The following is a 21,817-nucleotide window of genomic DNA, read 5'->3' as shown; positions in this document are numbered from 1 at the left end:
ATTATTTTAGTTGTACTGCAATAATACCACAAATTAGCTACATCAGGCCCATTTATATTAGCTATTTAATGTCTCTTGTATTATGTTATGTTAGCAGACTTTAATTATAATGATATACGTCACTCACAGAGACCTAAACACTAGAGAAAGGGATGCATGCTGACAGACAGTATGCATTAGAATTTTACGTGTCATTGTTAATGTAGTTGATTATATGGGTGTAAAAAAGCTTTGCATGAGGACATGCAATGTCTTCAAATCCTCAATAGAAAAGCATTGAATCAGTGCTTTCTTATGGGGAAGGCCTAATGTGCACAGCGCTTGCCACACATAATCATTAGGTTCCCCAGGACTCCATTTTTAGAAAGCATTCACAAAAATGCCAACAGGTTTCCATAATAAAGGTACATGTTAACCCCTCAAAATTTTTTATTTCTGCTCCAGAGATACTTCAGAACTTGTATGAATATTTTAATATAATGGATACTGTATACGTACTAGTAGGTTTTATGTATCCACTCATTCATTAAAATGTGGACAAATAAGTAAAAAGTCAAATTTAATACATTTATATTGTAATTGTTTTTAGATATCCCATCATTTCTATTTTGCCACCTATTCATAAAAAAAAAAAGTGTATTATATTGGAAATTGACTTTACTAAATTAAGTCGATTCATAGTTTGCTATGAAAACTGTCTTTAATTTTTAAGAGCAAGGTGAATCATAGAAAAATAAAAATATCAACCATTTTGTATCTGTCTGTCTTTCCATCCATCCATTTACCACACCACAGCAAAATTACACTAATTGAAAAACGGAATCTTCTCCGTGACTAGGTTTCCCTTGCATTGTCAAAATGGAATTATGATACATAGCATGTTCTTTTGCATATACCGTATACAATTTTTTTTTATCATTTTGCCAAAATAATAAAAGAATAAGCATTGTATTTCTATTCACAAAATTTGATTATTGTTAGATCAAAATTCATTTTACTTATGCATTTATTTATCAGTCTCTTCTGTCAAATTTCCCATTACTTAGAAACTGGCAGCAACTGCGCAATTTCTTGCCTAATCATGCTTCAAATTCTAAAAATACATTACCTATCACATAATATTTTATGCAATGTAAGTGACAGGAGGTCATGCATCTAATACATGATTTTAGTCCCTCTCATATGCCGGGTAGTTACTTAGGTGTAATCCTTTGTGAAAATACCATTAAATGATTTATGTGTGTCTCATTTATATAGAATCCATTTGCAGAAAGTGTATGTTCTTGTTCTTGAATGATATTATGGATGAATGACTGAGCCCTGATTTTTAATTTTTTTTATTAGTTGGAACAAAACAACTTAAACTCTAGATTAATGCTCAGCTAATTCAATATTTCAGTGCATGGTTTTTTTTTTTTTATATACTAGTAGGGCATAAAGCACATTGGCCTTTAGTTATTCCTCTGGGACTAGCCGTTGAAGGGTATGAGAAGACGGGCAGTCATGCACATGTGTTTGGTTTAAGGAGAGGTGGGAAATGTCAATCCATTTGGTCTGATGATGGTAATGCAGGATCTCCAAAATGTGACGAATATTTAAAAAAAAATAAAACATTTAAGAGCTGTAAGCAATTCACAGAAAAGTAAAAAAGGTAAAAAAGGTTGCAATATACATTTTAAGCTCAGTGTTTGATATTCAATAAGTACATCATGAACTTGATGTTCCAAAATGCCTGAAGAACTTGGCAATATTTATTTTGTTAAATTAATGTTTTACTTTTTTTCCCCCATATTCTTATTAGACATAACCCAGAGCAAGTAGCCAAAAGGTTAATGCTTTGTTTCCCATAAGCTTTAGGTTTTTTTTTTTTCTGCCTCACTGCATATCACAAGATAAATCGATACAGTGGATGGGATGCAAGAAGGATCAGCATTTATTTCTCTGCTTATATTGTCATTCCTTGACATTTTAACCTGTAATTAAATATCGCAGCATAAAGCTGGTTGTAATTGCTAATCATACTGACCCTTCACGGGAGAGGAAAACAAACAGATTGCAACGGAACAGCAGTCCGATGTTTTCTTTATTAAATGCCATGTGTTTCCCTAAGGGTATTGTTACTAGATAGAAATATGTAGCAAGCCCTTGGGTCTTTCTGTGACGTCTACTGTTATCTCACAATAAGAACCTCTGGTTTGTTAAAGAAAAACTGTTAAGAATTGTTAAATAATTCAGTTCTGGCATATACCCAGATTAAAAGTGTCACGATTGACGGAAAGTTTTTGGCAAATTTCCCAGTATTATATAAAAGTAGAACAAGAGCCTGAGAAGCATTAAGGACAATTTGGTTTAGGTATTACTCTTGTTTTTCTGGAAAGGTGTTCTCATATTATAACGCCTTGTCCATACTATCTGAAACCATGTCTTTTAAAATTCTGTTATTAGTAACGTTTAAAAAAAGTTCCTCCTGAGGACAAGATCCGGGCTTGAATCAATCATATGGGCAACAGCTAAATATTTTTTGAAAACACCAAAAAGTGACTAACAAAGTGAAAAAAATTGACTGTAATATGGACTTGTGATTAGTAAGTGGGGTACAAATCTATTCTATTAAAAGGTGTTTGTGTGTGTGTGTGTGTGTGTGATGTAGTTTATTCCCAAATATGACCCATGTTAAACATGTTCATATTGTGTATATTAGTACTTTAGTATAAATTTAGAAATTTGCTATTCAAATATTAGTTATACAATGTGAAATTAAGGGGTTACTCAAAGCACCATGAGTACTTCATCTTACTGAAGTGGTTATGGTGCAGAATCCTAACCATGCAACCTTTCTTTTTTAAATTGTTTTTATTTAGATTCTGGTTGAGGTTGATGGGAACAGTTCATGTGGGATACAATGCCAATTGACCTCATCCAGTAATTGTATGAGCTTGATAAGAATTGTATCAATAGCTTTACATGACAAGTTACTATGCAGTTGATCTAAAAGAAGGCAAATACCCCAGTTTGAAGGGCTTTCCAATTTCACTACAAACTAGAGGAAAACTTCCTTCTTGACTCCATAATGTAAGTCAGGTTTCTCCTTGAAAAGAAGCCACATATTGAAAATTATATCCCTGAATATTATGTTTTTGCAAGTATTCAATTGCTGTTTAAACATCTGCAAAAAACCCTTTCCTTTGCTTTAGACTAAATCTCCTTTCTTCCAGTCTAAATGCATGACCTCCTGTCCTATGTATAGTCCTGTTTATGAATAGATTTACAGACAATGGTTTGTATTAGCCGGAATATATTTGTACAATACTATCTTATCCCCTCTAAGGTGTAATTTTGTTAGAAACTAAACAGATTTACATTTGTTAACCTTTCTTCATAACTAAAATGTTCCATTCCTTTTATTAAGTGTAGTTGTAGAGTTGTCTTATTAAGGAGACACTACAGTCACCAAAACAATAACAGCTTAAAGGGACTCTATAGTCACCATATAAAAGCAAGAAAGACAGGTCCCCCAGCCTTCCTTCTTGCTTTTATATGTACTTTCATTTATTAAAAATAAATTTCGAGGTGTTTTTATATTAAAAACTTACCTCCGTTCCAGCGCCGAGCTCCCCGCTAGGCCGCGCCCCCTTTTTCGTCAAAATGACGAAATCGCGGGGCCCAATGGTACGGCTTCGCGCTGCACCAATCGCGTTCTTCATAGAGCGGCATTGAATGCCGCCCTATGAAGAACCTGAGCGCTTTACCGCGCATGTGCGCGGAATGCGCGTTCGCGAGCTGAGCTGTCTGACTGACAGCTCAGCTCGCTTTCTAAAATTATCAATAAGGGGGGGGACCTACTGTCCCCCCCCGGCCCCCACCCCTGTGCGGCGGGTGGGGGCCCTAAAATTATCAATAAGGGGGGGACCTACTGTCCCCCCCCGGCCCCCACCCCTGTGCGGCGGGTGGGGGCCCTAAAATTATCAATGAGTGGGGGACCTACTGTCCCCCCCCGGCCCCCACCCCTGAGCGGCGGGTGGGGGCCCTACAATTATCAATAAGGGGGGGACCTACTGTCCCCCCCGGCCCCCACCCCTGTGCGGCGGGTGGGGGCCCTAAAATTATCAATGAGGGGGGGGACTTACTGCCCCCCCCCGGCCCCCACCCCTGAGCGGCGGGTGGGGGCCCTAAATTATCAATAAGGGGGGACCTACTGTCCCCCCCGGCCCCCACCCCTGAGCGGTGGGTGGGGGCCCTAAAATTATCGATAAGGGGGGGGACCTACTGTCCCCCCCCGGCCCCCACCCCTGAGCGGTGGGTGGGGGCCCTAAAATTATCGATAAGGGGGGGGGACCTACTGTCCCCCCCCCGGCCCCCACCCCTGTGCGGCGGGTGGGGGCCCTAAAATTATCAATAAGGGGGGACCTACTGTCCCCCCCGGCCCCCACCCCTGAGCGGTGGGTGGGGGCCCTAAATACAAAGGGGGGGGACCCTAGTTAACCCTCCCCCCCCCAAAAAAAAATTTATCTCCCTACCTACCCCCCTCACCCTAAAAATAATGAGGGGGGGAACATTAACTAAAAACCTGTAAAAAAGAAAAAATGAGATAAAATCAACTTACCATTCGATGTTTTCTTTCTTCTAAAATCTTCTTTATTCAGCCCCAAAAAAGGCCAAATAAAAATCCATAATAACCGACGCAATTAAAAAAAAAAAAAAAAAAAAAACGAGCGCAAAAAAAAATAATCCATCTTCACCCATGGAGGGCTCCGCGCAGACTGAGCTCCGCAGGGCGGGGGAAGGCTTATAAAGCCTTGCCCCGCCCTGCAATTATGCTAAGAACACTCTGATTGGTGGGTTTAAGCCAATCAGAGTGCTCTTTGTCATTTTACAAGCGTGGGAAAGTTCTTTGGAATTTTCCCACGCTTGTAAAATGACACAGAGCACTGTGATTGGATGGATTTCAAGCCATCCAATCACAGTGCTCTTTGTCATTTTACAAGCGTGGGAAAGTTCTTTGGAATTTTCCCACGCTTGTAAAATGACACAGAGCACTGTGATTGGATGGATTTCAAGCCATCCAATCACAGTGCTCTTTGTCATTTTACAAGCGTGGGAAAGTTCTTTGGAATTTTCCCACGCTTGTAAAATGACACAGAGCACTGTGATTGGATGGCTTGAAATCCATCCAATCACAGTGCTCTGTGTCATTTTACAAGCGTGGGAAAATTCCAAAGAACTTTCCCACGCTTGTAAAATGACAAAGAGCACTCTGATTGGCTTAAACCCACCAATCAGAGTGTTCTTAGCATAATTGCAGGGCGGGGCAAGGCTTTATAAGCCTTCCCCCGCCCTGCGGAGCTCAGTCTGCGCGGAGCCCTCCATGGGTGAAGATGGATTATTTTTTTTTGCGCTCGGTTTTTTTATTTTTTTTATTTTAATTGCGTCGGTTATTATGGATTTTTATTTGGCCTTTTTTGGGGCTGAAGAAAGAAGATTTTAGAAGAAAGAAAACATCGAATGGTAAGTTGATTTTATCTCATTTTTTCTTTTTTACAGGTTTTTAGTTAATGTTCCCCCCCTCATTATTTTTAGGGTGAGGGGGGTAGGTAGGGAGATAATTTTTTTTTTTGGGGGGGGGGAGGGTTAACTAGGGTCCCCCCCCCTTTGTATTTAGGGCCCCCACCCACCGCTCAGGGGTGGGGGCCGGGGGGGGGGACAGTAGGTCCCCCCCTTATCGATAATTTTAGGGCCCCCACCCGCCGCACAGGGGTGGGGGCGGGGGGGGGGACAGTAGGTCCCCCCCCTTATCGATAATTTTAGGGCCCCCACCCACCGCTCAGGGGTGGGGGCCGGGGGGGGACAGTAGGTCCCCCCCTTATTGATAATTTTAGGGCCCCCACCCGCCGCACAGGGGTGGGGGCCGGGGGGGGGGACAGTAGGTCCCCCCCTTATTGATAATTTTAGGGCCCCCACCCGCCGCACAGGGGTGGGGGCCGGGGGGGGACAGTAGGTCCCCCCCTTATTGATAATTTTAGGGCCCCCACCCGCCGCACAGGGGTGGGGGCCGGGGGGGGGACAGTAGGTCCCCCCCCTTATCGATAATTTTAGGGCCCCCACCCACCGCACAGGGGTGGGGGCCGGGGGGGGACAGTAGGTCCCCCCCTTATTGATAATTTTAGGGCCCCTACCCGCCGCACAGGGGTGGGGGCCGGGGGGGGGACAGTAGGTCCCCCTCCTTATCGATAATTTTAGGGCCCCCACCCACCGCTCAGGGGTGGGGGCCGGGGGGGGACAATAGGTCCCCCCCCTTATTGATAATTTTAGGGCCCCCACCCGCCGCACAGGGGTGGGGGCCGGGGGGGGACAGTAGGTCCCCCCCCTTATTGATAATTTTAGGGCCCCTACCCGCCGCACAGGGGTGGGGGCCGGGGGGGGGGACAGTAGGTCCCCCCCCTTATCGATAATTTTAGGGCCCCCACCCACCGCTCAGGGGTGGGGGCCGGGGGGGACAGTAGGTCCCCCCCCTTATCGATAATTTTAGGGCCTCCACCCACCGCACAGGGGTGGGGGCCGGGGGGGGGACAGTAGGTCCCCCTCCTTATCGATAATTTTAGGGCCCCCACCCACCGCTCAGGGGTGGGGGCCGGGGGGGACAATAGGTCCCCCCCTTATTGATAATTTTAGGGCCCCCACCCGCCGCACAGCGGTGGGGGCCGGGGGGGGGGGAGGAGAGTAGGTCTCCCCCCCCCCCCCTTCAACCACTATTGTGGACCGTAAGCGTCCCTGTGGGTTCGGGCTTCAGCTGAAGCTGAAGCTGTCAGCTGAAGCCACGCCCACAGCAGTGCTGACAGGCTGTCAGCACACAAAGCGCGTTCACAGTGCTTTGTGTGCTGATAGCCCGTCTGATGCATTCACCCAGAATGCATCGGACGAGAGGCCTTTTTAGGGCCTCTGAACTCGGAAGTCCCTCTGGTGGCCGTCTGATTGACTGCAACAAGAGGTGTTCCAAGCTTCCAATGTAAACACTGCATTTTCTCAGAAAATACAGTGCTTACAAGAAAAAGGCTCCGGGTAGCTGTAGCACTCACCTGAACAACCTCATTAAGCTGAAGTTGTTCAGGTGACTATAGTGTCCCTTTAATGTAGTGGTTCTGGAGTCTATAGTCAGTCTCTGCAGGCTTTTTGTCCTTTTAGAGAAAAAGCAATGCTTACATTACAGCCTAAGATGGCCACTAGTGACCTCAGATGGCCACTGGAGGTGCTTCGTTTTTGTAACAATCAAAGTTCTGATAATTAGATTACCAGTCAACCAACTACCATATGTTTGATCTATATTCAGAAACAGGTGGTTAACTTCAACTAAATTATCTTCTTAAATAACTTGATGGCTTCATTATTCACTATTAGCATCTTTGTACTGTGTTTCTCAACGCACTGCATCTCAGTGTAATCCATTAGTCCTACAATCCCCATAAATTTATAATCACATTTTTCCCCACTTTAATTCAGCTCCCTCTGCATCATTGTGTAAAATACCTTTGTCACGTAATAGAATTAAGGAACTGAAATGATTTCAGCAAAGTACAGTACAGTACATCAGAACACCGAAGAAATCAATGCACTTAGACAGGCATTTATAAACAATCATTGTATGTGTGTTGTATATTTTTACGAGCACTCTAATAAAGATACATTAAATGTTTTCTCACTTCGTGATTCACAGCTAATTTTTTTATTTCATGTTACATCAAACCCATTCAATAACTGTGCACAGCGGTGGTTTATCTATAATGTATAACAAACATGATATACAATGTACAGAAATGATTGGAAAAAAAAATTGCAGTTACACAGCTTTGAATTATGTTTCTGACTGACAGAATCTGGAAAACATTCTACCATACTATAAATGCTAGGACGAAGAGGAAGGGAGGATGGGAGGTAAACATTTGTTAATACCTCATGACCCTGACCTTTACAAAGATAGTAAGCAACCCAAAATAATATTAATTCATAAAATGTAACTGAACGTAATCCCCTGGTAGAGCCATTACTTGGCGAAACGCGTGTCGGGACAGTTTAGTGCAGTGGTTGGCAGCTAGATAACGGGCGATGCTGCAGCATAACTTGATTTCAAAGATAGCCACCATGCAAATGTTTTTACAATGCCTTTATTTATGCTTTCTATTTAACTACTAAGCAGCAGTTGTAAAGAGTGTGTCTCTATTTATTTATTGATCTACCGGTGTTTTAATCCCTTACCTTGGTAGAATAGGAGGGTTTAGAGATTTAAGGGGTGCCCACAAAGGCACATTAGGTTGTATCGATTTAGACCTATAGGTCATTCCTATCCTATGTCACTGTTTGTCCATCTCCCCTCCTTTTACTTAGTAGAGATTTGATCCTCTGTCTGAGTATTTCAAGGCAGTTCACCTTCCCACTCTACTTATATTGTAATTGCAACTGCTACATTTGACTCTATAATTGCTAGTCTTTCTTCTCCCCCTTTTTTTTTCAACTGAAGCAGTTCACTTTATACTTCTGCTTCGTTTGGCTAGGATGCTTTCCATTTGATCTATTATCCTTTTCTTGTTTTTTTCTCCCCCGGACCCCCTTTTTAGTATTATTTTCCTATTTATATTAACAGATGGGGCTTGAACTCCAATAGTCCGCTGTAGGCTATCTAGTTTGTTATACTAGTTATATTCTATATTTATATGTTATACTGATTCTAATAATAGGTTGCGTTTAATATTGTTTTGAGTTGCTTACTTTCTTTGTAAAGGTCAGGGTTGTGACACTTCATAATCTCCTTTTTTTTATTTCAGACTCATCTATTTTGGACTAAATTTAAAGTACTTTTGTTTTATTTTTCTACATATGGCCAAAACATCTATATTCTGACAGTTTGAACAGATCAAATCCTTCCCAAGCATGGCTGTATAGCACTTGGCTATAAATACTTTAGTATTGTTCTTATGCCATAAAATTATTTGTTTATTGTAATTTGAATATTTATTTAAAATTCCTAATATGTCTTGGTCCTCTTTTTTTCAACATATCTATTACAGACCAATACATTATTTTTTTTAATAAAAAAGTTACAAAAAATGATTTATATCGATCTCTAGAACTTTAATTTTTGAAACGTTGCCAGTCCATTTGTCATTTTGTATATTGTAGCTTTTTTAATTTCCGATATATGACACTGTTGATTATTCTGAATTGTATATTTTATTTCTTTATTTTGGATTTTTATTTTTAAAAGACCCTTCTGTTACTACACATTTTTTATTGTAATATTCGGACTAAAACAGCCTACCAGTGACTGTAGATGAGTTGAAAAATGTTACAAAACGAGCTATGTTGGCCTAAATTTTGCAATTCAGTTTTGAAAATTACTACCGAGGTTTAGCGAATAGATTTTATTGTGTGAGATTTAATTTTCACTGTTTGATTGATTTTATACAATTGACTGGTTAGTGGTTAAAAGCTAAATGTACTTCAATTATCATTTTCTGTTCTTGCTTTTTTCCTTTATTTTTCTTTTTTTACAAAACAGCATAGTTTGCTGGATTAGTTAAACGTAGCATTTTTGTGCATCAGCAAAAGCTCTATAGAGGCTGAAGAGTAAAATGGGTTAAAAATATTTACTAGTCTAGACACTACAACATCTTTTCTTATTTGAATCTTATGATGGATCCTATTTCTTGTCACTGCAGGGAGGAACGTCACCTACCGAGGATGTTACCGAGCACCAGAAAATATAACACAAATATTTCCTGCCTTTTTTGCCAATCTCACCATTGAGATGTGCTCAGAATTCTGCACCATTAAAGTAAGAGCTTTTTTAATATATATATATATATATATATATATATATATATATATATATATTTGCTTATAAAACTTGAACATTATACAGTGGAGCATAAATATTGCAAAAATGTAATGTCAGCTTTGCTTGCGTCCTGAAGAACAAAATAAGCAAAATCGCCTTGTGTCATTAGGTGTTCAAAATTACTCAACAAAATTAAACTGATACTAGTTCACCAGAATTCAGTTTAGTGAATGCACTGTACAATTTCCAAACAATTAGGTTTCCCTCCAATTCAATATTTATTTGTTTCATTTTATTGGTAAATTGATTAGTGAACCCAATGGAATGAAAATTCCCCGCCCAGTGTACTGCAACATGTATGATAGGCACGTTTTCCACCATTTTGGTTATGCTGCATCATTTGTCCTGAAATAATCACATGGAAGACATTTGCAAATAGACTGAAACAAAAAGATGTTTGGGACAAATCAAATCTGACAAAGCAAATTCTTGTTCTGTGCACAAGTCTAGTGTTGTACCTTAATATTTAACAGGCAATAAATAACATGGTACAAATGTCAGTAGTTAGTTATCATTACAAAAGATTGCCAACAGCCAAGTGAGGGACTATTATATTGTATCACTGTTCCATATACAGCAACCCCAGTAACCATTGCTAAATCATTTACAAGGGTGATGTGTGCAGAGAGGGTAAGTATAATGCACACATGTACAGCATTTTTGGGTAATACTGTTGTTTTTCTTGACTCTCAAATGTAGAGAGCTTCTTTCCTTAATGCATTAGGTCTGCCAGGGCTTTCCATCCTGGTGCTGTGAAGGCAGCACCAAGATTCCATATTTATTTTACTATATACTAGGCCAGGGATAGGCAACCTTTGATATTCCAGATGCTGTGGACTACATCTCCCATGATGCTCACAGCCATAATGCTGACAAAAAAATAAGGGGAAATGTAGTCCACAGCATCTGGAGTGCCAAAGGCTGCCTCCCCCCATACTAGACTACACAAGGACAGCATTGCATATAGAGTAAAAAAAAAAGTGATGAAACTCTGCTTAAAGGAATCAGTTCCTTAATGTTTTATACATCAAGTAAGATACCTATATATCACAGAATGCATTAACTCTCCACGAGAGGTTAAGCAATATCGATCTAGAGAGGTTATTTTATCAAACTCTGTATAGATGTGTAAAACATATATTGGAAATCACTTCAAACTAACTTTTTCCACCTCCTTTTTGATTACATTGGGAACAGATGTATGAAAGGGGGAACCTTAACAGACCGTAAACCTAAATAACCATGTAAATACGCAGCAAATACAAAAACTATAAATACTTTTTTTTTCCTGCATTTAGTTAATTTCTTATGGGTAACAAATCTCATCATTGTCAACAGATGCAAAAAGCTTTACTGGTTTTCTATATCATTTCTGTATTATTTTTTTTACATTTTACAGTAAGCACATGTTTGTGTATGCTTCAATTTTATTTAATTAAAACAAACGTGTTGGTAGAAATGCAATTAGCAGATTGCACGAACATTCTTTCAGTATTATGAACTTTTCATTTTATTATTTATATCTATTTAAATATAGCAATATACATAAAAACAATATCAATACAGTGATTTAATAGAATGGACTGTAAATATTCCTAATGCTAATGCGTGAAACCTAAAGTTATAAAGATCACTTTTAATTTCTAATATAATACAAGATACTGTTGTTAGGTTTGTTTAGCGTCGTAAGATACTAGTAGCAGCTGGTGACGTTTTAAGATGGTTTGATGCCAGACTTCAGCAATGCGATTTGCTGCCAGCCCTCTCTGGAAACCCACATCCTGATCTACTGGATTCATATGAAATAGAAAAAAATATGAATTTGTTTAACCCTTTGACCGTTGTTTAATGGCTCTGATGTAGTGTCCCCTCCAAGTGCTGCGCAGGGCATGTGCTATACCTGCCATACCCTAGGTATGTCATTGCAAAGTGCTATTATTTGAAACAGATGGGTGACACATTTTGACATTTTCAGGAAACATACAGTAGTGAAATTGGAGGAGAGTTTTGTCATTACATTAGCCTAATGGCTAACAGTTATTTGATAAAGTGTAAATTGTTGGGAATTTAAAGAAAGTCAAAAACGTTGGTCCAAAATGATCAAAACTGAAAAGAAAGCTACCGTAATTAATATTTTCTAAATTGCCTCATATGGCCTTAAAAAATGAATTCCCTTTTAATTCCTGACAATACACACTTTAGTGTATAAAATTGTTTTTTTTTTTTTTTACCTTGGCAACAGATGTTCAGTTCTTTTTATTGGCATAAAACATTTTATTTTTCTTGTGATTTTTTTATTAAACCAGAAAAAATGAAACATTGTTTGAGATGCCACAGGACATGAATACATTATTTCATATATACCAGTAGATAAGCAAGTAAACCTATTCACTCGTGGATATTCACAGAAATTCAATAAGTAAATTCAGTGTAGTTTATCTAAGTCTCAATAAGGGCATTTACAATCACTATTGCCTCCCTACTGCTCGCTCTAATGCTTCTGGTGTAGTCTGAGCAGAAACCAAGGGAGAGAGACCTGGGATATATATTTAGCTTTAAACCGTTTGAGAACTGTTTAACAATTAAAGGCATGACTTCGCTGAAGGACTCTAGGCACCATAACAACTTTATTGAAATGAAGCTGTTATGACACTCAGAGTTTTCCTTTAAGGGTTGTTGTTCATCTTTGCTGCCATCTGAATCTGGTCTCTAACGTCTTCGTAGCAATTATAGGAGCAGCACAGCAATTGTAGTATCATGACTGATGGCAGTCAAGCTATTGGTTATGTCTGGTATAGGGCTTCATTGATCCTTAATGATTTAATGTTAGTGATTCACGAGAAATACTGTTAGTGATTGTTATAAAAATGTCAATTACCGTATATACTCGAGTATAAGCCGAGTTTTTCAGCACATTTTTTGTGCTGAAAAACCCCAACTCGGCTTATACTCGAGTTAATGTCTGTATTATGGCAATTTGCATTGCCATAATACAGACAATGGGGCTGTGGGGCTGCAGAGATCTTACTTACCTCTCCTGCAGCTCCTGTCAGCTCCCTTCTCCTTCTCGCCGGTCCGTTCAGCACCTCTGTCAGCTCCCAGTGTAAATCTCGCGAGAGCCGCGGGGTCATAGTGCGGCTCTCGTGAGACTTACTCTGTGAGCTGACAGAGGGAGCTGCACGGACCGGCGCGGAGGAGAAGGGAGCTGACAGGAGCTGCAGGAGAGGTAAGTGCTCCCTGCCAGCCCCCCTTCTCCCCCCACTGAACTACCAATGCTACTAGACCACCAGGGAGTGAGAGCCCCCCTCCCTGGCCAGCTAGCAAGCAGGGAGGGTGGACGAAAAAAAATAACTATATAAATAATAAAATATTAATAATTAAAAAAATAATAATAGTACAAATAAAATAAAATAATACAAAATAATAATGAAAAATATTAAAATAAAATAAAAATAAAAATAAAATAAAATAAAATAATATAAAATAATAATAAAAAAATATTAAAATGATAAAACAAAATATATAAAATTGCCCACCCCCCACCAAGGCTCTGCAACACACACACACAATTCATACACATACTCATACACACACTGCACACACTGCACACATACACACACACACACTGCATTCATACACACTGCACTCATATACACACACTGCACTCATTTACACACACTGCACTCACACACACACACACACTGCACTCATACACACACACACTGCATTCATACACACACTGCACACATACACACTGCACTCATACACACACACACTGCATTCACACACACACTGCATTCACACACACACACACACACACACTGCATTCACACACACTGCACTCATACACACACACTGCACTCATACACACACACTGCACTCATACACACACGCTGCACTCATACACACACGCTGCACTCATACACACACGCTGCACTCATACACACACGCTGCACTCATACACACACGCTGCACTCATACACACACGCTGCACTCATACACACACGCTGCACTCATACACACACTGCACTCATACACACGCGCTGCACTCATACACACACTGCATTCATACACATACACTGCAAATAAATATTCAATTAATATACATTTTTTAGGATCTAATTTTATTTAGAAATGTACCAGTAGCTGCTGCATTTCCCACCCTAGTCTTATACTCGAGTCAATAAGTTTTCCCAGTTTTTGGGGGTAAAATTAGGGGCCTCGGCTTATATTCGGGTCGGCTTATACTCGAGTATATACGGTATGTATCTATAGTACAACTAACTGCCTAACTTCTACTACTGGCACCACATTTCTCAAAATATAAGGGTTTCTTTTTTTTCCTTATAGTTTAATATTTTTTTCATCATTAAGCATCATTAATTAAAATTACATTTCATATTCTAGCCAGTGAATTTAATTAATGAATTTATTAGTGCATAATAGTGCAAGCCATGCTTCTATGCACAAGTAAAGCTCTATTTACCAAAAAATCTACTATTAGAACCGTCCTAGAAACCATTTTATTTTCTGACGGAATTGTTACCAGTTTAAAACTTAGTGTGTTGTCCAATTCACTCCTCCTCCTATATATACTGTAACTCTCCATTAACTAAATGTGCATGGCTGGCAGAACTAATGGATATTTTAATAAACATGTCCTCGTTATCCAACACAATTATGCACGGTCCATTTCATCATGTAAAGGTGGCCATTTTGCGGTTGGTGGATCCTTCAATTTCTCAATGTGCAATAATGCTTAAGTGTTATTAGAAGTTCGAGGTGAAGTCTTCATTAGATAAAATACATAAAATAGACCTTAAAAACAATTGGAATTTTTGTCCTCTAATCCATTAAGCAGTTGTAAAACAAACACCAAACTATTACTTTGGAATATTACAGATGTTGTAACATAAACGGGGGAAAAGAAAGTAAAACCGTAGAACACAAAAAACAAATTAAGTTCAGAAATGCAAGTGGTTATTTCTTTTTCTATGGGAAAAAAAAGTTGTTTAGTCACAAAAGGTTGTAGATGTCAAACCACATGGTGACTTGTTTACTAAAGAGTAAGCTGTATATTGCCGATCAACTTGTTATGTCCAAAATAGCCAAGCGGCATAATATCTTTAGGGATTTTAGAAGACAATAGCCCTTGGTCAGAACACGTATTGGTTTTGTTTTTTCCACTTTATGGACCCTTACCTTTGGTGTATGTATTTGTTATGTTATACACTTTGTATTTATGCACTTTATTCTTATATTAAGAACGGACTGTGTGTACTAAATAAAATCTAACTTTTGCATAATTTGTTGTGCTAAGGTTTTTTTTATACTAAATATTGTTAAGCTCGAGACTATGTTTGGCGTAAAAGTTACAAGTAATTTGTCACTTTACCGCATTCTATGGTTTCGTACCTAGATCATCAGAGTGTAGAGATACTATGACTTTCTCAGTCCGTCACATGTTGGTAGCAGCTAGATGGCACATGCAAGTAGCACATAATGCAGGACAGAAAACCTCAGGGAATAATATGTAGGGAAAATATTACAGTTCTGATTTGTATGTAGGTAAATCCTTTTGTTATATTTGCTCATAGGTTGGAGGTGTTACTGCATTGATTTAGGATTTCAGTTGTTCTGCATCTGTACCATCTTGGCTGCAGATAACTGATGTAAAATTACAAATTGATCTACTCACTAAATACTAAATTCATATTAATTTATAACTGACCTAACTATCTACTTATAAGTCACTTAATAAGAAATCAATACATATAGACAGCCAGGTGGACAGACCGGCATAGACATAGATAAAGAAGAATACATGTATTTATTTTTAAAAAACTCATTAAAAGTTGAATGTTTTGGTGAATTTCCCAGATATGAAATTGTGTTCCCTTAGTCATTCACTGCAGTCAGTAGGTTTTATATTAAGATGCATATTAACAAATGAAAAATTACCATACTAATTGTGTAGCTTTCTGAAGAGATGGAGGTAGCGTATACGTCTGCAATTCATTTCCTGTGAATTTATATAGAGTATGCTTATCGGCAGAAACGAAGATGATTATTTATAAAACATCAGGTTTCTTCCAGTATTTTGAATAAGATAAAATAAGTGTATAATATTTGATGATTGTTTTTTTTTTCAGTATAGTTATTCATTTCAGGAGGAGGTGGCCCACATTAATTATATCTGTCTTTTAATATCAGTTTCCTTAACTTTACAGTAGGGGTCTTTTTAATGAACTGCACTACAATAGCACTGCTCAATCCTCCATTTAAAAGAAGGATTTAGTTTTCCCTAGATTTCAGTTATGTTGAAAGGCTGTCGGGATTTTAGAACTAACAAATAAAACTAACTTTCAATGAAAGGTAATATACACTCAAAATGCAATTGATGCAGTCTCCTTTTAAGTACCTACTGTTGTGCAGTAGTGGCTATGATGCATGAGTGTTCCTATAAAGGAAAGTGGACCAAAACCACTTTGTGTAAATAATGTTATGGTGCCCAGAGTCATCTAGACACTGCTTACCTTCAAGTGTTGAACCAATTTCAAACTGTATAATGCTGAAGTGGAGTCTGACATGGCTTCCTGTCCTGAGCTGCTCAGGAGGAGTTTAAGTCAGCTCAGTTCTCTGTGTCAGAGAAAGTACTTTTCCTTCTCCGTGACGCAGGAAATGGAGCGGACTTAAGCTCCTAATTTGATCACATAAAGTCAAGTGTAGGAAAAATGCATAAGGCAAAGTAATTCCCAGATCAGAAATAAAGAAAAAAACATATTCTGAGAGAGGAAGTGAAGAGGAAACAATAGGATAATGGTGAGTTTGGCATGACAGTGCCGCTTTAAGGCCTGGCCAAAGCAAAACCGTATTTTGAACTCACCTGATGTAAGTTTTCTTTTTTTGTTTATTCTTTATTTTAGTCATTCCACATGCGAGTACAACAACCATAAATTGGATATTGGTCATAGCCGAGTCAGAGTACAGTTTCAATGTATTATCCTGGAATAACAACATGTAGAATGGGTTTTTGAGATAAGGGTGAAACGCTAATGACAGACAAGGAATGGCTAACTAGTAGTACCCTCATGTGTATGAGGTGGTGACTGCCTGGTCTGAGTGTAAACAAAGGAGGGATTTGCGCTCTCATCACTTGTAGACCTTGGTGCACTGTACCTAGGGCTGGGAAATCCCCATTCTATATAGTGAAGAAAATGTAGTCTGAGTGAACATTTGGATTTAGTGAAATCCTGGTGCCTCACTGGTGGGCTAATTATCCACTATTAACTGTATGGGAAGGGGGGGGGGGGAGTTGAATGGAGGCAAACAAGTTAAAACTGTGAGGTAAAAGTCCCACGAATATCACAACATATTTCAAAAGGTAATACAGTTTCCTAGTTGCAAATGTGTTTTGTTTTTTAATATAGTTTTATTAAATGTAGTGCTACTACTCTTGTATGTTTTTTTTTTATACCACCATTATAGCACTGTAAGAACATTTCCTATTTTTCCCCTAAGATACAGTTCTGTAATTTTTTTCAACAGTAATGTACAGTAACTAAGTTATTTTTGTGCTGGCTGGAAGAGAAGTATAATTAGAAAATGCTAATTAATAATATTTTAACACTTAGAAAAAAACGTACAGTGATCTTATGACCGATTTACCCTCCTCTCTCAATAATTTACAATTTATCTCTGTTGTGCTTTGCTGGATTGGCCCTTTGTCTCAGTTTCATTACAAATAGTTTCAGTAAATTAAGTTTTTGATTAAGGGAAAAAAAAAGTCCTGGAGAAAGTCAAGTGTGAATATATTACTCTGTAATCATACAGAAGCTGAAAATCAGAGATAATTAGCTCTTTTCCAGTTTTGCATAAAATTCTGCTACTCATCAAGTCATACGGGTGATAGGGGTTAGATGGTATCAAAAAAATGCATATTTATATTTTGTTATATGCAATCCGATCCTGACACTGCAAGGCTCTCTAGCCTAAAACTATAGTGTGAACAATTCTTTTTTTTTTCTTTTTTTGTGCTTTTTTTAAAATTATAATAAAATTATTGTTTTATATTGTCCATAATACTCCCATTCTGGGCTCTAACACAAATTCGTGATTATATAATAGAGATAATGAAAATAATATAGACACACAAACCAAGGTGTTGCATCAATATGATGGTACGTATTAGATGTGATGAAGACAGTACTTGATAAATGCTGTGGCTATAGCTGGTAACATAGCAGCACTCATGGTTTGGTAAATGCTATGTTCTCTATTACATGATGTAGTTTTATTTATTTATTTTTGTGTTTTAAAACACACATCTGAAAGGTTATACGGTACATTTTATGTCACGCAGGACATGTATGATAGATATGTACGGTTTGGTTTCTGTGGTGCAATTTTTGGTGTTACATAGGCATATCCGTTTACATTGAATACATATATGTACATTGAAACAGTACATGATGGATTTTGACCTGCAGCTGTGCCCAAGGTAATTATTACAACTAATAATAATGAAAAGATTACTATTACTACTTGTACTACTACTACTTTTTATAAAAGAGTGTCTGTTCCAAAATCAGAGATGTTACATAGAAACATAGAAACATAGAATGTGACGGCAGATAAGAACCATTCGGCCCATCTAGTCTGCCCAGTTTTCTAAATACTTTCATTAGTCCCTGGCCTTATCTTATAGTTAGGATAGCCTTATGCCTATCCCACGCATGCTTAAACTCCTTTACTGTGTTAACCTCTACCACTTCAGCTGGAAGGCTATTCCATGCATCCACTACCCTCTCAGTAAAGTAATACTTTCTGATATTATTTTTAAACCTTTGTCCCTCTAATTTAAGACTATGTCCTCTTGTTGTGGTAGTTTTTCTTCTTTTAAATATAGTCTCCTCCTTTACTGTGTTGATTCCCTTTATGTATTTAAATGTTTCTATCATATCCCCCCTGTCTCGTCTTTCCTCCAAGCTATACATGTTAAGATCCTTTAACCTTTCCTGGTAAGTTTTATCCTGCAATCCATGAACCAGTTTAGTAGCCCTTCTCTGAACTCTCTCTAAGGTATCAATATCCTTCTGGAGATACGGTCTCCAGTACTGCGTACAATACTCCAAGTGAGGTCTCACCAGTGTTCTGTACAATGGCATGAGCACTTCCCTCTTTCTACTGCTAATGCCTCTCCCTATACAACCCAGCATTCTGCTAGCATTGCCTGCTGCTCTTTTACATTGTCTGCCTACCTTTAAGTCATCAGAAATAATCACCCCTAAATCCCTTTCCTCAGATGTTGAGGTTAGGACTCTATCAAATATTCTGTACTCTGCCCTTGGGTTTTTACGTCCAAAATGCATTATCTTGCACTTATCCACATTAAATGTCAGTTGCCACAACTCTGACCATTTTTCTAGTTTACCTAAATCCTTTTCCATTTGGCTTATCCCTCCTTGAACATCAACCCTGTTACATATCTTAGTATCATCCGCAAAAAGACACACCTTACCATCAAGACCTTCTGCAATATCACTAATAAAAATATTAAAGAGAATGGGTCCAAGTACAGATCCCTGAGGTACCCCACTGGTGACAAGCCCAAGCTTTGAATATACTCCATTGACTACAACCCTCTGTTGCCTGTCACTCAGCCACTGCCTTACCCATTCAACAATATTGGAATCCAAACTCAAAGATTGTAGTTTATTGATAGGCCTTCTATGTGCAACAGTGTCAAAAGCCTTACTGAAATCTAGGTAAGCAATGTCTACTGCACCACCCTGATCTATAATTTTAGTTACCCAATCAAAAAAATCAATAAGATTAGTTTGGCATGATCTCCCTGAAGTAAACCCATGTTGTCTCTGATCTTGAAATCCATGTGTTTTTAGATGTTCAACAATCCTATCCTTTAACATGGTTTCCATCACTTTCCCCACTACTGAAGTAAGGCTTACTGGCCTATAGTTGCCCGACTCCTCCCTATTACCTTTCTTGTGAATGGGCACAACATTCGCTAACTTCCAATCTTCTGGGACTACTCCTGTTATCAATGATTGGTTAAATAAATCTGTTAATGGCTTTGCTAGTACACCACTAAGCTCTTTTAATAGCTTTGGGTGTATTCCATCAGGTCCCATTGACTTATTTGTCTTTACTTTTGACAGTTGAAATAGAACCTCTTCCTCTGTAAACTCATGTGTAATAAATGACTCATTTATCCTTTTTCTTAACTGAGGTCCCGTTCCTTCATTTTCATCTGTAAATACCGAACAAAAATATTCATTGAGGCAGTCAGCTAGACCTTTATCCTCCTCTACACACCTTCCTTCTTTTGTTTTTAATCTAACTAATCCTTGTTTTACTTTTCTTTTCTCATTTATGTATCTAAAAAAAGTTTTGTCTCCCTTTTTTACTGACTGTGCTATTTTCTCTTCTGTGTGTGATTTGGAAGCTCTTATAACTTGCTTAGCCTCTTTCTGCCTAATCTTATAGGTCATTCTGTCTTCCTCACTCTGGTTTTTTTTATAATTACTAAATGCTAACTTTTTGTTTTTTACTATTTTGGCCACATCTGCGCACAGTGGTTTCTTGAATTTTTTGCTTTTACTGACAAGCCTAATGCAATTTTTTGTTGCCTTCAGTAGTGCAACTTTTAAATAATCCAATTTCTTTTGGACTCCATTTAAATTGCTCCAGTCTGATAATGACTCCTTTACACATATTCTAATTTTAGAAAAGTCTGTTTTTCTAAAGTCTAAAACTTTTGTTTTTGTGTGGTGTGACTCAGTCACTGTTCTTATATTAAACCACACTGACTGATGATCACTGGATCCTAAACTTTCACCTACAGTAATATCTGATACCAAATCTCCATTTGTTAACACTAAATCTAGTATGGCCTCTTTACGAGTTGGCTCCTCAACGACTTGTTTTAGAGACAATCCCAGTAGGGAGTTTAGAATATGTGTGCTCCTGGCACAAGTAGCTATTTTTGTTTTCCAATTCACATCAGGAAGATTAAAGTCACCCATGATGATAACTTCCCCCTTCATTGTCATTTTAGCTATTTCTTCAACTAGTAGATTATCTAACTCTTCAATTTGGCCTGGGGGCCTATAAATCACACCTACACGAGTTAATGTGTGATTACCAAATTCTAACGTAACCCAAACGGACTCTATGTTCGCCTCACTAACCTTTATTAGGCTAGATTTTATGCTATCCTTTACATACAGGGCCACCCCTCCCCCTTTCTTGCCTCCCCTGTCTTTTCTATATAAAGAGTACCCTGGTATTGCTATGTCCCAGTATTTTTTCTCATTAAACCATGTCTCAGTAACAGCGACTAAATCTACACTATCATTTGCCATTATTGCCACAAGTTCCTGGATCTTATTCCCTAAACTGCGATCATTTGTAGACATGACTCTAAGCTTATCATTTTTTAACACACTTGCTACAGGCACCTTCTGTCCTTGTTTTGGGGGACAATTGGATTGATGTTTTATCACCCTTTTGCCCCCCCTCATAGTTTAAATACATCCTAGCAAAACCTCTGAACTGCTCACTGAGAACATTTGTTCCCTTTTGAGAAAGATGCAAACCATCTTTTTTGTACAGTTTATTTCCATTCCAAACAGAGCTACCATGAGCAATAAAGCCAAATCCTTGCTCCCGACACCATTCACCAAGCCACAAGTTAAAGTCCCTAATACGCATCCGCCTGTCGTTCTGAGTGTTATGCACAGGCAGAACTTCAGAGAATGACAGTGTGGAAGCAACCTGCCGTATATCATTGGCAAAAACACTAAAAACTTCCTTAACCTCTGATACCTCATTTCAAGCCAAGTCATTTGTCCCTAAATGGACAAGTACATCCAATTCCCCTTCCTGCTTTGCTTGCTTAACAATATTATA

At 38.6% G+C, this 21,817-nt stretch overlaps 1 protein-coding gene across 1 annotated transcript in view; it reads left to right on the top strand.

Annotated features, from left to right (window-relative positions):
• Positions 1-21,817, top strand: part of WSCD1 (WSC domain containing 1) — a 138,946-nt gene that overhangs the window by 63,755 nt on the left and 53,374 nt on the right. Inside the window, exon 5 of the mRNA XM_063449769.1 lies at positions 9,708-9,823. Coding sequence (XP_063305839.1) covers positions 9,708-9,823 — 116 coding nt within the window. The remainder of the gene's footprint in view (positions 1-9,707; positions 9,824-21,817) is intronic.

This window comes from Pelobates fuscus, chromosome 1, assembly GCF_036172605.1.
Source record: "Pelobates fuscus isolate aPelFus1 chromosome 1, aPelFus1.pri, whole genome shotgun sequence".
Taxonomy (NCBI): domain Eukaryota; kingdom Metazoa; phylum Chordata; class Amphibia; order Anura; family Pelobatidae; genus Pelobates; species Pelobates fuscus.
The sequence above is the reverse complement of the archived record's forward strand: the minus strand, read 5'-3'. Positions and strand labels throughout refer to the sequence as shown.